General features: G+C 33.3%; 2 protein-coding genes across 2 annotated transcripts; one reads left to right on the top strand and one right to left on the bottom strand.

Annotated features, from left to right (window-relative positions):
- Positions 1 to 38: 38 nt before the first annotated feature.
- LOC115705657 (protein Iojap-related, mitochondrial) lies at positions 39 to 3,510 on the top strand. Its single transcript, XM_030633056.2, has 5 exons — positions 39 to 179; positions 298 to 588; positions 710 to 797; positions 2,350 to 2,444; positions 3,107 to 3,510. The coding sequence occupies exons 2-5, from the start codon at positions 316 to 318 to the stop codon at positions 3,176 to 3,178; spliced, it is 528 nt and encodes a 175-aa protein (XP_030488916.2). The 5' UTR covers positions 39 to 179; positions 298 to 315; the 3' UTR covers positions 3,179 to 3,510.
- A 6,490-nt stretch (positions 3,511 to 10,000) lies between these two features.
- LOC115703951 (uncharacterized) lies at positions 10,001 to 12,315 on the bottom strand. Its single transcript, XM_061110868.1, has 2 exons — positions 11,462 to 12,315; positions 10,001 to 11,351 (listed from the first exon to the last, which is right to left on the bottom strand). The coding sequence occupies exons 1-2, from the start codon at positions 12,313 to 12,315 to the stop codon at positions 10,001 to 10,003; spliced, it is 2,205 nt and encodes a 734-aa protein (XP_060966851.1).
- Between the last annotated feature and the right edge of the window lie 3,863 nt (positions 12,316 to 16,178).

The following is a 16,178-nucleotide window of genomic DNA, read 5'->3' as shown; positions in this document are numbered from 1 at the left end:
ATCTTGGAGTGGAACTTGAAGCCACAGATTATATATATATTTTGAAAAATGCCACAAAGTTTAATCTCATGATTTTCCTCATTCATAATCATATATGCATAACTTTTCATCCAAAATTCAAAAACTTCTCTGTTCAATTTCCAAATTAGGGTTTCGAATTTCTCTCAGTTCGTTTTGAGGTATGCACTGATTCATCTCTCGCTCTTTTTTTTTTTCCTTTCTCTGTTTGTGTAGTTTATATGTATATATATAGTTATATACTGTATTTGATTCTTGGTTATTATGTATTCAAAATAGTTTAGAGACGTGATCCCAATGTGGGCTGCTACTCTACGGTCTTACTCTCCTCAACTCCTTCAACCATGGAAGCTAGGGTTTTCAACTTTCAATCACTCTTTATCTTCCATATCTAAACACATGGGTCTTCTTGAGCTTCAAGAAGTGGAGAAGATTTTATCTGATGTTAGGGCAGATAATGTGAAGGTTATACCTGCAAATAAGCAGCATGATTGGGCTGATTTTATGGTCATTGCAACTGGGAGGTCCACTTGGCATGTTAGGAACATTGCTCAAGCCCTAATTTACCAGGCAGGTTTGTTTGTTGTTGTTTTTTTTAAGTATTCATTAACCAAAGCCTCCATTTTTGTTCCCCCTTTGAGCTTAGATTGACATTATTTTTTTGTTGTTTGTAAATTTATGAAACGAACAGGTTAAGCAGAAGCAAAAAGGAGCTCGGCGGTTAGTGCTTCCCAGTGTTGAAGGGCAAGAAGGAGGAAAGTGGATTGTGATTGACTCTGGTATGCTATTATTAATATATTGTGATTAACTTTTTTATGATCATGTTTTAGTGGTAATTAGTAATCTGTACAACATATGTGGAGTCTGATGGGAGAATCACAATATAAATCAAACTCTCAACATATGTGGAGTCTGATGGGAGTTCAAAATAAAATTCATACACCACAAGAACACAAGCAATTAATTTCTACCCTTATTGGTGTAGGAAGATAAAGAACAAAAACAACAAGAAATGGTCAAGGAATATTTAAAGAAATCGCTATAGTTTCTTGGTCCCCAAATATTGTTGATTAGGGGGAGACTAGTTAAAAGAAAATAACCAAACAATCACCCAAAGCTTTCATTCATACAAAAGTTCTCTCTAGATAAAGCTAGAGGCAAACAAGCCACAACATCATCAAGAAACACATCTTGGAAACTAACAATTATTTCAAGCTAATGGAGAAATCACACCAGAATATAAAGTTGATTTTATGGACCTAACTTAGAACTCATAAACCAATAAGCCAAAGTCGTTCTCTATCCTTGAGTTTAATAACCTTTACTTTGTGTACCTATCTACAAAATTTCAGCTCAGTTGGAGCACAAGATGAAAACTGTTCAAAGTGGAATTTTGCATAATAAATTTCTCTCTCTTTTGCTTTTCTGATTAGCAAGTAGCTCCTCCACTAAAAAGAAACCCTAAACATTTGCATTTACTAAAATGTTTTCATCTATAGGCTAGACAAAACCAACCAAATGGGACTTTCTGCCTCTTCCACCCAAAGGAAAACCCAATAAATCTCCCCTTCCTCGAATAGGTGGAGGGATCCTCATCAAGGAAATCAAGCAACGAATTTCTAGTTTTTTTCGTGATAAAGCTTTTGACATGATTACATTTGTGTGAATTTTCTCAAGTTGAAGAAACTTGTTAAGAGTATCCCTTATCCAATGATACACACATATCTGATATATTTTAGCCTTGAATTTAATGTTAAGTTCTTAGCAAGGTCAATAGAACATTGATAATTGAAAGACATATATCTATTTAATGAAATCGTGCTCTCTCAAGAAATGCTTCATCCATGACAATTCTTTACAAGCTTCCGTTGCTGCATTGAACTTTGCCTCTGCTATAGAAAGTGGAATACTTTGCAAGACTGCCATGAAACTACTCCACCAGAGAAATAATTAGATTTACTGAAGTATATTTTTACAAGAATCTTCATCTCGCGCCATATTTGATCCAACTAATACTAGTGCCAAAACTATGTGTTCAAATGGAAATACCTGTGTATCTCATGGATAATGATCCCTTCTTAGACTCAATAGAATACCACTAACAACTCCAATTGAACTAGCTACGGCCTTGTACACACCATTGCAGTCAGAGTTTTTGATTTATATTGTGATTTTTCCAACAGGGTCTTCATGAAATACCAAAAAAATTTCGGTAATTGGGGGATATTAGAAATTTAGAATTTCTATGGTTTTTGTAATCAACTGTTGATATGGTGAAAGTTCCAGACTTTATCTTTATAATTATTGATGGTTGTTTTATTCATTGTGTAGGAAAAGTAATAATACATGCTCTTGATGAGAATGCTAGAGAGTACTACAATTTGGAGGATCTTTGGACATCAGAAACGTCTGAAAAGGAGCCAATGGTAAAATTGGGTGGATTATTTAATGAAATTTTGAAATGCCTCTTATATTTATTTATGTGCTGTCCTAACAGTACATACTTTATCTGACTTGGTATAAATGTTTAAACTATTGGTAAAGTGAAGTTAAGATGCTTAAATTTTGAATTCACTTCCTTTGTGTGTTGTACTGTTTTAAAGTTGATTTCTTATTATGATTTCGTGATAAAGTTTTCAAGGGAAAATGAGAACAAAATACTTCCCAATCCTTGTCACCTATCCATGGCTTGGGCCTCTTTGATGATTTTGAGTTTAGATATTTAACAGTTTATTATTGGTTGAGTTAAAGATATACTTCCATTATATCTTTCAGTGCCATTCTTTGTATACGTTTTTGGCTAAGCCCCTATTGTATGAGTTATGAAATGCTTTGAAGGAGGAAAGGGCCATCTTGTCTCATAGGGGTTAGCGAATAGCTGAGCTAACTTGCATTGGCTAATCTATGGAGAACAACTCAATGATTTCTCAATTATCATTCTATTTCTAGGATCTACGAAGAAGCATGTCAGCCAAAATCCTTTGTTAATTCATTATTATTACTTGCTAATTTTCATTGTTACTAGTTGCTTGAATAGTTGTTTGGTGACAATGAATTCTTATTGTGCTCATCTTTGTTTATTGTTTAGGATTTGGAAAATGTCATGGTGAAGGTTCGTCGCATTAATAACTCGAAAAGACCACCCCCGAAAGATGCTTAATCTGTCACATTTTGTTGTTGCTTGTATCACTTACATGGAGGAACTAGTTATCCAGTATTAGTTTCATGAAAACATATTGGTGTTTGATTGCTATTTATTGGTGTACTCCCCAAAATTTTTATGTTTCTGGTTTATAATATTATTGGTTAGTAATGAAAGCAACTTCTCTTAAGGATAAGTGTGGTGGCAACTTTGAGTGTAGAAAGTAATAAGTGAATATTCAAAGATTTGGAAGAATGTAATCTGCCTTTGGGAAAAAAATTAGTATTGTGTAGCCATTATGTATTTCTCCTTTACCTTTTGTTTCACAATGAACTTCTTTATTCTCTTTACATATTTGTAACAATAGAACCAATTCTTTTCTTTTGATGATAATAATACTAATTTCACTTAAATGCCAAGTTAAAAAAAAATAGAACTTCTCTAAGTATAAATATTATGAAGTTTTAAATTAATTTAAAAAATTAGGTTTTTTGTTCTTAAATTTCTTCGGTCAGTTATTTAAGTAAATGTTATACAGTACATTAAATAACAAACAATAAAGAGTCAGGCAGAAGACCTTAGTTAACTTATCTTTTACTATTCCCACTCTTCCTATGAATGTTATTACATACAGAAAACTATTATTTATTTAATCTAAATTGCTATGATTAATTTGTTGACAAATCTAATGATCTGATTTTAATCATAGTCCAATTGTCAACAGATCAAATAAATAATTTGTAATAGGTAAATTTTGAAGCCTGCTGTCTTTTCTAGGCATAGGTGCGGTTTGGTCTGGATTATGTTTTGCTATTGCGATTCAATTATGTTACTGCAATTAGTCTTGTTTCTGTGACATGATTTTGAGTAGGGCTGAACATCGGGCGGGTTTACCGGGTTTCGGGTTGGCGGGTTTCGGGTTCACGGGTTTCGGGTTCAAAAAATTGAAACCGAACCCGGACCCGAATAGGGCATGGGTTGGCGGGTTGGCGGGTTGGCGGGTCACGGGTTGGCGGGTTGGCGGGTTGGCCCGGTCAACTCAGTCAACTCGGTCAACTCTTTAAAAAAAATTAATTTTTTATTCAAATAATTATTTTTTTGTTTTTTTATTTATTAAATTAAGCATATATAATATAACAATTTGTTCATAGTATCTATTATTGAAGATAAAAATACATAATCAATCCAACCAACAAACAAACAACCTATTTATCAAAGATTCAAATCAAACTTCATATTCATGTTCATGAATCATGATAAAAGTGAAAACTAAAATATTTCAAAATACATCCATATCCAATATCCATAGTCCATAAAAATCTAAAGTGCATATTATATATATATATAAATAAAAAGAGTAATAAAAGAAATATATATAATATATTTATAAACCGGGTTGGCGGGCGGGTTCGCGGGTTCAACCCGAAACCCGGTACCCCTAAAATCTCAACCCGCCAACCCACCCGAAGGGTACCGGGTTGAACCCAACCCGCCCGAAACTTTTTTAAAATTTTTTTTTGCGGGTTCACTAGTTCGGGTTCGGGCGGGTTGCTCGGGTTCGGGTCAAACCCGCTCAAAATGTTCAGCCCTAATTTTGAGTGTTTTAGTATTGTTGGTGTGGTATGATTTTGTTTTATTTTGTTTTGTTGTTGATTCTTCTCTGTTCTTCGATGGCTCGCCATCAAGTCCCTTTTAGTGGTTGGAAATAACAAGTTTTCTGTTACTGAAAGGGGTTGTTAGTAGTGCAGTTACTCACCTTGCACAATAATTGAGTGCTTAAGGTACGAGGTTGAATGAACCTACTGCAATGGTTATCATTATTGTGTCTTCTGAGCGGTAGATGAAACTAAATATAGATGTTCATAAGGTTAATTGTAATGCTACAATCTTTTTAATTTGATTTTATTTTTAGTTTTTTTTTTTTTTTTGCCAAATGATCTAAGAATTAGGCTGTTGATTATTTGGCTCGTTTTTCTAATTCTAATTCTGGTCGGATCTCCAACAAGAGAGATATCCCGATTGAATTGCAGACTATTATTTTAGGCGATTGTCATTAATAAAATTGCATGATTTATTAAAAAAAACTACTTAAATACCAATTATTTTTTATTTGTAGCAGTAATTTTAAAATTTTTGCTAATCAATACATTTGTACCATTAAAATAAATGATGTCTACATTACACCTATAAATATACAAGTACTTCGATCTACTTTATAAAAAATCAATTTTTTTTTAAATTCTAATGAGGAGCTAGTATGCAACATGACTGTTTTGTATTTGTTTTCGGAAGAGAATAAGGGGCTAGTTCTGGTTTCTTTGGCTAATGAGGCTCTTGAGATAGGTCTTCGAACATGTGAGATTTTTTTCGTCTCTGTTAATGCAGCTGGTGGTTTGGATCATTTAAGGCGGTGTAAATGTGTCACGATATTTTCGAAGCTAATTTAAGCAACAATGCAAATTTACAAATAGCTATCAATCTTTGTAATCAGAGAGAGAATGAGACTATTATTGCTTGAGTATAAATCGTGATAGTGTAAGGTTGAGAGAGAGAGAAACCTTTTCTCGTAATCTCTTAGAGTTTGTGAAGATTCTTGTAACCTTGTAAACACTGATATCAATAAAGATATGATTGTTGTTGTTCCAACCGAGATGTAAAGTATTGCACATGACTCGAACTCGTTAAATCTGGTGTTAATCTTTTTTGTTTTACTACTTAATTCATTACTTGAATTTTGAGATCTCTTGATTTATTATTTTTTGGTTGTGTTGCGTGTTTATTAGTCCAATATACTGAATCGTAAGTCATTAATTGTTTTGATTTCGCACCACACTAAAATATAAATTTTTATACCAAAAAAAATTGAATGGTGTGGTATTATATTTTAGTTGGATCTTCAAATAATAGAAAGGTGCAATGTGAACCTAGACGGATAGGTGGTCTGATATAAGAAAAGGAATAATATCTCAATTTTGAATATTGCCAGTTGTCCTTTTGGTTTTTGTGCATTTTCCAATATGTTTCTTTTACAAAGTTCATCTTAGTTACACTTATATATGTATATATAAAAGCATTATATATCAAAGGATAATTTGGAGAACCATATATATTTGTGTGGAATGGAATATAATGTATAGGAAAAAAGGACACGTAAACAATATTTGATGATGAGTAGATCCTATCCTTTATATAATATGGCCATAAACTGATGATTCATTTGACCTGAAATTATGTCCAGGTTCAATCTTTTGTCCCCTTCTTCTGAGGCTGTAAATTCTTTCGGAATTGGCTACTATAAATATTTGTGGTAATTGGCCCATGTTGTTTCAAACAAGAAAAAAGAAAAACTATAGAAATGTGTCAGTTGTTAACTAGAGTTCCCTCGAACACTTCACTGCCAACTTTTATAAAATCCTACATTGTAATAATGTTGATATATAAGCACTGAAGTGTTTGGGGGAACTCTGGTTGCCACTTGACTTTGATTAACATTAACACTACACTACTACTACTACTACACTACACTTCTTTCCATAATCATCAAATTAATTATTCACTGCAATATTTAATTATTGATGATGTTCAACATATATAGTTATAATATAATATCTCTTTAGATATATATAATTCACAGTGTTTTGGTCATCTTCTCATAATATTGTATATATTGTTTGATTAAATTTAGCCATGCTATATTAGTTGGTGTTGCATGCAATTAATAATTATCTAAGCTCCTTTCAAAAAAAAAAAAAAAAATAATAATTATCTAAGCTTATTATTATTATTATTATTACTATTACTCCTAAAACTTAACTCCTCTCTACTCTCTAGATATCTTATGCTCGCAAGTCCCATGTCTAGCTACACATATTACAATTTACAACAAAAAAAGTTTAGGGGCTGATAACACCTAAATGTTAGACATTTACATGTATAAACTGAAATATATATGTTTAAGTATAAAGTGCGGAATTAATCAAACATATATGCACTATAATTTAAGGATCGAAATACCTCCAGCCATTGATTCTTGAGCTTCAAACCCACATAAGCTTTGATCTGCAAAGGAAATTGACTACCATGGGTAATCGGGCTTCCTCGCTCTCTCAACTCTCTTTAGATGGAATTTGCTGTTATGAACAGAATGAGTGAGGAGCTCGGGGACCGAGACCCTATATTTATAGGTGAGATACTCCATCAGTATCTGTGCCACATTAATTATCAGAATATTTTGACAATTAATTCAGGAAATCAACTCAGGTAATGAATATAGAAATCTGACCATATATAGAATATTACGTAATTGATTCTGTCCAGATTTAATGAATATAAAATATTCATTTATCAGAATCAATAATATTATTTTATTTCCTTAATTAGAAATATTCTAATACTAAATACTTTTCTGTTTTGTTAGTTAAAGTTGTTAGTGTTGTTTAGGTAGTTGTTAGTTATAATTTTGGTTCTTTTGTTGTATTGTAACAAACTCTCTAATCAATATTAATAAAGGATTGTTCTAATTGTTTGATTAGCTTTTGCTAAGTTAATCTCAATTAGCATTTTTCTCTCTCGGGTTTTTACAGGGGCGATAAAACGCATTACAGCATTTTCGATGGTAGTATTTTTTTTAAAGGTGTTATATATCTTCGTATCATCCAAAGATATAATATAATTATTGGCAACTTTACTTTTAAAAACGCTCTAATAGTATAATATATTTTAAAATACTATAATTATGATCTCATACGTTATTATATAAATAAAAATATTTTTCTATATTAAACTATTATATATATAATATATATATTGCACCATTAATTTTATATTTAAAAAACAATAGAACATCAATGTTATCGTATGACATCAATACAGATTTCAAGAATAATATTCTTTTATCTTCAATGATATAGCATCCTTATATTTTACAAACTTTCTACTTCATCAAGCATTCTCTAAAATGTTATCATTGGAGATACTCTTATTAGTGTCATTTTTTTTCTATATGTTTTTGGATTATTTTTAATAATTTAATATGTTGGCTCACAAATTAAGATAATTTATTTGAGCTACTTTTTTAAATTAGGTTAAATAAGTGATCTAATAAAATGAACTCAATAAACATCTTATTTGGTATGAGCTTTGTATAATGTGTAATACACAATAGTAAACCTAATTAGAATTTATGAGGCTCTAATTAGTTTGCTATATAAAGAACATTAGAGTTTGGTTCCCAAGACTAATCTCAATCACTCTTCACGAGTGAGAACCCATAGAGAGAAGGATTAGTTTGTGGAAGACAATATACCCACAATCTAATCTCGTATCCAACATCATGAATCAGGTATGTGTTTCATCTTATTGTCGGATGGGAAGTTGAAAAATATGACATCTAAAACTTGCTCAGGGCATTCGATTTTCATCATTGCCTGCCTCAAGTCCCGCATGCATTCAAGAAGGGTTATTTCAATCGACCTGCCATCATTACAACTTCTTTTGAAAGATGCGCTCCCTGCACACACGTGTTATCAACAGATGTATTAAATACGCAACATGCGTGCCACGTCCGTGGCACCTTTGGTTCTTGGTCCTTTAATTGATGACAACTTAAGGAATACATCTGTGATCCCAAAAATCACCATGTGTTGTAAATTTATCTTTAAGATTTGAAAGAAGACTGCAAGTTCTCACAACTCGAAGAGTCTCAAAAGGTTGGGGTAAATGTTATCCATGTTTCTAGATAGGTGACACGTGGCATAAAAGGGAAGAGATAATGATCTCACTAATTAAAACTCCTCAATAAAACCAAGTCATAGAGAAGCTTCACTGATCTGGAATTGGCCAAGATCGAGAGGTATGCGGAGGTACACCTCGCCTTACTTCAACTTCCCAAACACAACAGACTTATTACCACTTTGGGACCCGGTGTGGCCAAACTCAAAGTCTGCCTAAATGATACCCGAACGGGTACTCGAAAGGGCCTATCATGGATGCTGACCGCCCTAAAGGATTGTGGAAGTCTACCTTGTCTACGAACTCGGATCGTCCAACGACGGTTATGCTTTTTCTGACACAGGATCAGATCTTGTCCCCTGTGCTAGACGATTATTCCAGACATTTACTTTTTAAGATTAAACTTTTTGGAGACACACGTCCATTACGTACAAGTATCCCTTATTGTCCAACTGCTTCAACGCACGAGCACAAATCCTTCCAAGGAGCTCAACAGTCAGCTTTTTTTTGCATGTATTTTCCCTATTAGTGGGCTTTTTGTAGAAACCCTAGGCGGGTCATGGACATGTCCATACCCGACCTTTAACCTATAAATACCCTTCTAGTTCCATACGAAGGGATGATCACAACCTAGATAGTTAAAGCTCTACTAATATTATTCTAAGCTTTCCTCTTCTTTAAGAGAAACATAGAATACAAAGTTAGGGTTTCTTACATAAACACTATAAAAACATCAAATACGCCATTTGAAGCTAATAGACTGACTCATGGACTAGGGTTAATTAACACTTGAATTACGTAAAAATCTTCATCGTCTTTACTACTGTTATTTATTATTTCTTAGACTCTTAAATATTTAGTTTTCCAAAATCTCAGTAAACACTTATTAATGACCGAATATAAGTGTGTCCATCCTACAAGTAGGTGACCACTTTATTTAATTTCACACAATATTTATCCATGCAGTGACGAAGCCAGAAATTTGGCTCAGTGAGGGCTTGAATAAATATTAAGTCAAAACTAATAAAAATAACTGATAAATGTATCTTTTCAAATTTTCATCTTCACCAAAATAAAATAAAATATTGTCATAAAAAAATAAAATAAAAATTACAATCTGCCTCGACGACTTTTCATGTTTTGAAATCGCTGCATGATGACTTCATTGTCAAGACTATTGAAGATGTCTTTCTCAATGTACACAAGTAAACAATCATTCATAAATTGATCTCCCATTCGATTGCGCAATCTACTTTTCAAAATATTCATAGAAGAAAATACTCTCTCCACTGTAGCAGTAACAACAGGTAGAATCAATGCTAATGTAATTAGTCGATACACTAGAGGATAAACAATATGCTTCTTTGTCTCAACCATTTTTTCAGCGAGATCGCCAATACTTTTCAAACCCAAGAAATTCTCAGTGGAACTTACATCAAGAATGTAAGTTTCAAGTTGATTATCGAGCATGGTAAGCTCAAAAGTAGAAAAATCTCTAGGGTAATACTCAGCAAATCGGATCAACCTTTCTTTATCAAAAGCTTCAAATGAATCACTAGGGCACAAGGAAGCTAAAGAGAGAAGTAATTCAGTGTTTACCTCGTTGAAACGTTCATTTAGCTCTTGAAGTTGCATATCAATAACAGCATAAAAGAATTCCACACGAAAGTGATGTAAATTTGTCATTTCTTGAGCATTACGTCGTGATCGACCTTGTACAACATATATATCATCCATAGTAGGAACATATACATTATATTTAGCACAAAATGTTGAGACTTGAATAAGAAAGGAATCCCAACCATTGTCTCTCATTGCTTGCAATCGTTTCTTGCAAATTTCCACTAATTTCATGGCATTTGCAATATCTTGATCTTTTCTCTGTAGTGCTTTTGACAATTCATTTGTTATGCCCAACAATGCTTTCATAAAATGTAGACTAAATATAAAATCAAATGTCGACATCAAACCCATCAGATTACTTGCTTCAAACTTTTGTTCAGATTCTCGAGCATCGTCTACTACTGTTCCAAGAACATCAGTTATGGGAGAGAATAAGTTAATAAAGCTTACCAATGTAGCATAATGTGAATCCCAACGAGTATCACTTGGACGCTTAAGATTGGTTTCTTGATTTAGCCTTCTTCCACTTGCAATTTCACCACGCTTGAGTGCTTCAGAAATAACAACATCTTGCTTTTCTCTAAGAATATCACAACGCTCGGAAGAAGATCCAACAACATTTATCACCCTAGTTACCACACTAAAAAGATAGCCGACTAGAATATGTTTCTTTGCCACGGCTACTAGAGCAAGTTGAAGTTGGTGAGCAAAACAATGAACATAAAAGGCTGATGGATTCTCTTTCAAAATAAGAGTTTTAAGACCTTTGAACTCTCCTTGCATATTACTTGCCCCATCATAACCTTGTCCCCGCAATTTAGATATGCTCAATCCATATCTAGAAAATAATTTATCAATAGCACCTTTAAGTGACACTAATTTGTGGTATTGGCCACATGTTCAATCCCCACAAAACGTTCAATAACATGTCCATCTTTATCTACATACCGTAATACAACAGCCATTTGCTCTTTAATAGAAACATCACGAGATTCATCAACTAAAATAGAAAACACTGAATCCCCAATTCCTTTAATGATGACATCTAGTGTTTCAAAAGCTGCAGCCCGTACAATATCTTTCTGAATATCAGGTGATGTTAATTTTAAATTCTCAGGAGCATTGCTCAATGAAACTGCTTTAATGTCATCATCATGACCGGAAAGAAATTTTAGAATTGCAAGAAAGTTACCTTGATTACTCGAGTCTTCAGATTCATCATCACCACGAAAAGCAAGTCCTTGTCGTAATAGCAAACGAATGCAATCAACCACTGCTTCCAAACGAGTTCGATACTCACTACGAGCTTGCTCCGATTGCTTTACAAAAAATGTTTGAATATGTTGTTTTTCGTTCATTAATGCTTCAAACATTTTTCTAGCTGTATTGTGAGCACTAAAAGGTTTTCCAACATGAGTATGAAGCCTTGATTTTGCAAGTTTAAAATTTCTGAATCCTTTACTAACAAATGCATCACCACCTGATTGCCCTCCAACATCTTCTTTAAACAGATAGCAATATAAACAAAAAGCTGCATCCTTTGATACACTATATTCAAGCCAATCCTGATAGTCTGCATACCAAGCAACATTGAAGGCCCTTGATTGAGGTCCAACCTTTTCTGATGGCTTGAGATGAGGTTGACAAGGGCCTTTTTGCATATATGCTCGTCGAACTTGATCACGAACTTTTGAAGGATGGTCTAAAATTGGTATTCTCAACCCGGGGTCACTTTCAAGTTCTTCAAGATATGTGTTAACATCCACACGACTTGATTTTACAGTTCCATCACTCTTTCCCATAGAAGTTGAAGACTCTTGTATACTTTTAAAATACCTCTTCATATCTATTTGTAACAAATATGTGAAAGATTAATATTATGATTTATAATTATAATTATGAATTAAAAAATCCTACTTGAATTATGAAATATAAAATAATGATAGCAAACAAATAAAAAAGAATCAACTAAATATAAAACACACAAGATATACTCAATAGACAGTAAATATTATTAAAAGTTGTTATTTCTTATTTTTATATTTTCAATGAAAAATTATATAATCTTTTAAACACCCAAAAAAAATAATATATCATATCCATATAAATCTAGATTCAAGAAATAATAATCTTCATACACATAAAAAATGGCAATGACTCATTCAAATAACATAAAAAAAATTAACCACTCAAACTCAAAAAGTATTAAAAAAATGGTTTGCCTTCTTCTTGTTACTTTGTCTTATACTAATATCATAGAAAAGAAAAATATCTCTTAATTTATTTAATTAAAAGTTTGAAATAAAGATAAAAAGAACTTACTATTGTAATTAGCCATTTGGTTGTGCAATGATCTTTTAAAATTGTGTTTAAAATAATCCTTTTCAAAGAAAGAAGAGAATATATAAACACTAAAAAATCAATCAATCTCTCTCTCTCTCTCTCTCAGCCTTGACCTCACTCTCTCTCTCTCTCTCTCTCTCTCTCTCTCTCTCTCTCTCTCTCTCTTGTCTTGTCGCTGTCTGTCGGCGTGAATGGATTGAGAAGAAATGAAGATGAGAAGGTAAATGTATTATGTAGGTTAATGTAAAAGGGAAATTTGACATTTTATGCTTAAAAAACACACATGGTGTTATTTTATGCCACCCTCACAAAAAATTGTTAACTATGCTAATCTTTTAATCTTAACCCCAAAATGCCCCTCTCTCCTACAATCAAAAAATTCAGCCCCTCATTTCCATCTCGTGCTCTCTCTCTCTCTCTCTCTCTCTCTCTCTCTCTCTCTCTCTCTCTATTCTCGCACTCTCTCTCTCTCTCTCTCTCTCTCTCTCTTTCACTTTCTCTCTCTATTACTACCGGCCGCCAGTTTCACCCTCAAGGTCCACCGCTCACTGCCGCCATTTCCACCCACGGCCGACTCCCACACCACCATTTCCACCCTCAACATCCACCACACTCAATAAACATATGGGTAAGTATTTTTCTTAGTAAATAATGTTGTTTTTTATTGTATTGTAGGGATTTGAACGTAATTAGTTGTAATTTGTGATTTTTGTGTCCTTTAAATCGAGGTAGATTTTGTTACGAGCAGCCTGTATTTTTATGGGTTTTTTTTTTTATTATTTTTTTGCGATTTTATGCGACTTTGTGCGATATTGTTTGCGATTTCATGAGCAATCCAAGGTTAGGGATGAAACGATTTATTTTGGCGACTTTGTACGATTTGAATGCGATTATGTGTGCGATTGTAATATTTGGGGATTTTTGTGCGATCTTTGTGCACTGTTATGCGATTTTAGCTGACAGGATCTTGATTTTTTAGTTTGTTTTGTTCTGTATTTTTTGGCGATATTATGCGATTTTTGTGCGATGTTAGCTGACAGGATCTTGATTTTTTGGTTTCCTTGGTTCTGTATTTTTGGCGATATTATGCAATTTGTGTGCGATGTTGGTGCGATTCATTTTTTAGTTTGTTTGGCTCTGTATTTTTGGCGATATTATGCGATTAATGTGCGATTTTAATGCGATTCATACCAGAATCATTTTTCAAGATGTCATCATTTCCCATAGTTACCGTTATAAGACAGGTATTTATCAAAAATTAAAAAAAATAAAGAAATTGATACAAGCAACAATTTAAATAGCTTTAAATTTACTTGTTATATATAATTTTGGTGACATTATAATACAATTACAAAAGGGGAGTTTATGTATATAAGAATAACATTACAAAAACCTACAAAAAACTACCATGTTAAGTTCTGGTAAAATAAGTCCACACACCACCTATGTCTAAAGGTGAGCATGTTACCATCATGAACATGCTCCAACGACCGGTCTAGCATCAAGTGCTCAATGTGCTCCATGGCATACATTCCACAATTGCCACTACAAAAAAAAAAAAAAAAATACTAAATATTAGCAAAAAAATTACAAAATTTGAAGAACAACCATTTGAAAAAAAAAAACGAAAAACTATTAATTATCGCACAAACATCGCATACACGTCGCATAAAATCGCATAAGAGATCAGGTTGGTACACAGCATAGTAAAGTCGCACACATATTGCATATATGTCGCATAAAATCGCAGAAAACAACATATTCAGCATAGTAACATCGCATCAAAATCGCACAAAAATCGCATAAACTCGCAAAATAAAACAGTGGGAAATGGAAAAATGTCTTAATCGCACAAAGAATCGCATTGAAATCGCATAAACTCGCAAAATGTAACAGAGGCAAATGAAAAAACATGTTTACATCGCACAAAAATCGCATAACATCGCCAAATAATCGCACAATCCTTACAGGCACAACTGTCAGGTGAACATCGCACAAAATCGCACATAACTCGCACAACATCGCTCAAATTACCAAAACTAACAGAAATCAGAAATGCATTTTTTAATCGCATAAAACGTCGCACAAAATTGCACAAAATGCCCAAAACCAGCAAATTAATTCCCCCTATTCTACATTCTTCTCCAAACACAAAAACAAGCAAATCGAACCTAATTTCAACTACATTTTTCAGTTATATCACAATGTAAATGATAAATGATAAATTGCAAAAAAAAAAAAATTAAGCTTAGCCCATACCTGGTTCGTGGATTGTGCTTGGGACGATTTCCAACGGAGTGGGTCTCGTGTGGGTCGTGTGGGTCGACGGCGTGCGTTGGGTCGACTGCGTGCGTTGGGTTCGCGGTTCGTGTGGGTCGTGTGGGTCGACTGCGTGCGTTGGGTTCGACGGTTCGTGAGTCGACTGGGTTCGTGGGTGGTGTGGGTCGACTGGGTTCGTGGGTCGTGTGGGTCGGCTGGGTTCGTCTGTCGTCTGGGTCGAGCAGTGGTGATAATGGTGCGGTGGTGAGAATGAGGGGTGGGGTTAGGTGAGTTTGAACCGAGAAAGGAAGAGAGAGAGGAGAGGGAGGGAAGTTAGAGAGATGGGGGGGAATTGAAATGATGGGGGTATTTTTGAAAGAAAATTGAAACATAGGTATATTTTTTTTATGTGTTATAATTGTGGATAATTAAACACCATGTCTAATTTTTTAGCATGGATTATCAAATTTCCATGTAAAATAATATTATTTTATTTTTAGATAAAGTGTTATTTTTATTATTATTTGTATTGGGCTATTTTTAAAATGGGCTTGATTAGAATAAGAGTAGACCCATGAATTATGATTGAAATATTGAGTGAGGGCTTTTGTGAATTGGGTTTTAATAAGTTGAGTAAAGTGAATTAATATATGTATATATCAATATGTGAAAAGTTTAATGTATATATTTGAGTGAGGGCTTTAGCCTACACATAGGCTAAAGTCCCTCCGTCCCTGTATCCATGCACTTTAATTATTTGTGGTATTTTCATCTTCTTGTTGTTTCTAATTTTTTCTAGAAATATTTGAGCAGTAAATAATGACCTTGATTATTTAAAGGTGTTATTCACTTCGGAGAATGACGTTGAACAAGTAAAGCATTATTATAAATTTCTTAAAAACTTGTTAATTGGTCATCCATAAAAATATAAAAAATTATTCAGCAAGTTCTTTTACAATATTTCAAAGAATATATGAATATAATTTAGCATAATCTTCAAGAAGTATGCAAAATATGGTCTTAAATAATATATTCAACGTGTCATACAAAATTTTATAACTTC

This window comes from Cannabis sativa, chromosome 1 (genome assembly GCF_029168945.1).
Source record: "Cannabis sativa cultivar Pink pepper isolate KNU-18-1 chromosome 1, ASM2916894v1, whole genome shotgun sequence".
Classification (NCBI taxonomy): domain Eukaryota; kingdom Viridiplantae; phylum Streptophyta; class Magnoliopsida; order Rosales; family Cannabaceae; genus Cannabis; species Cannabis sativa.
This window is presented reverse-complemented; position numbering and strand designations above follow the sequence as displayed.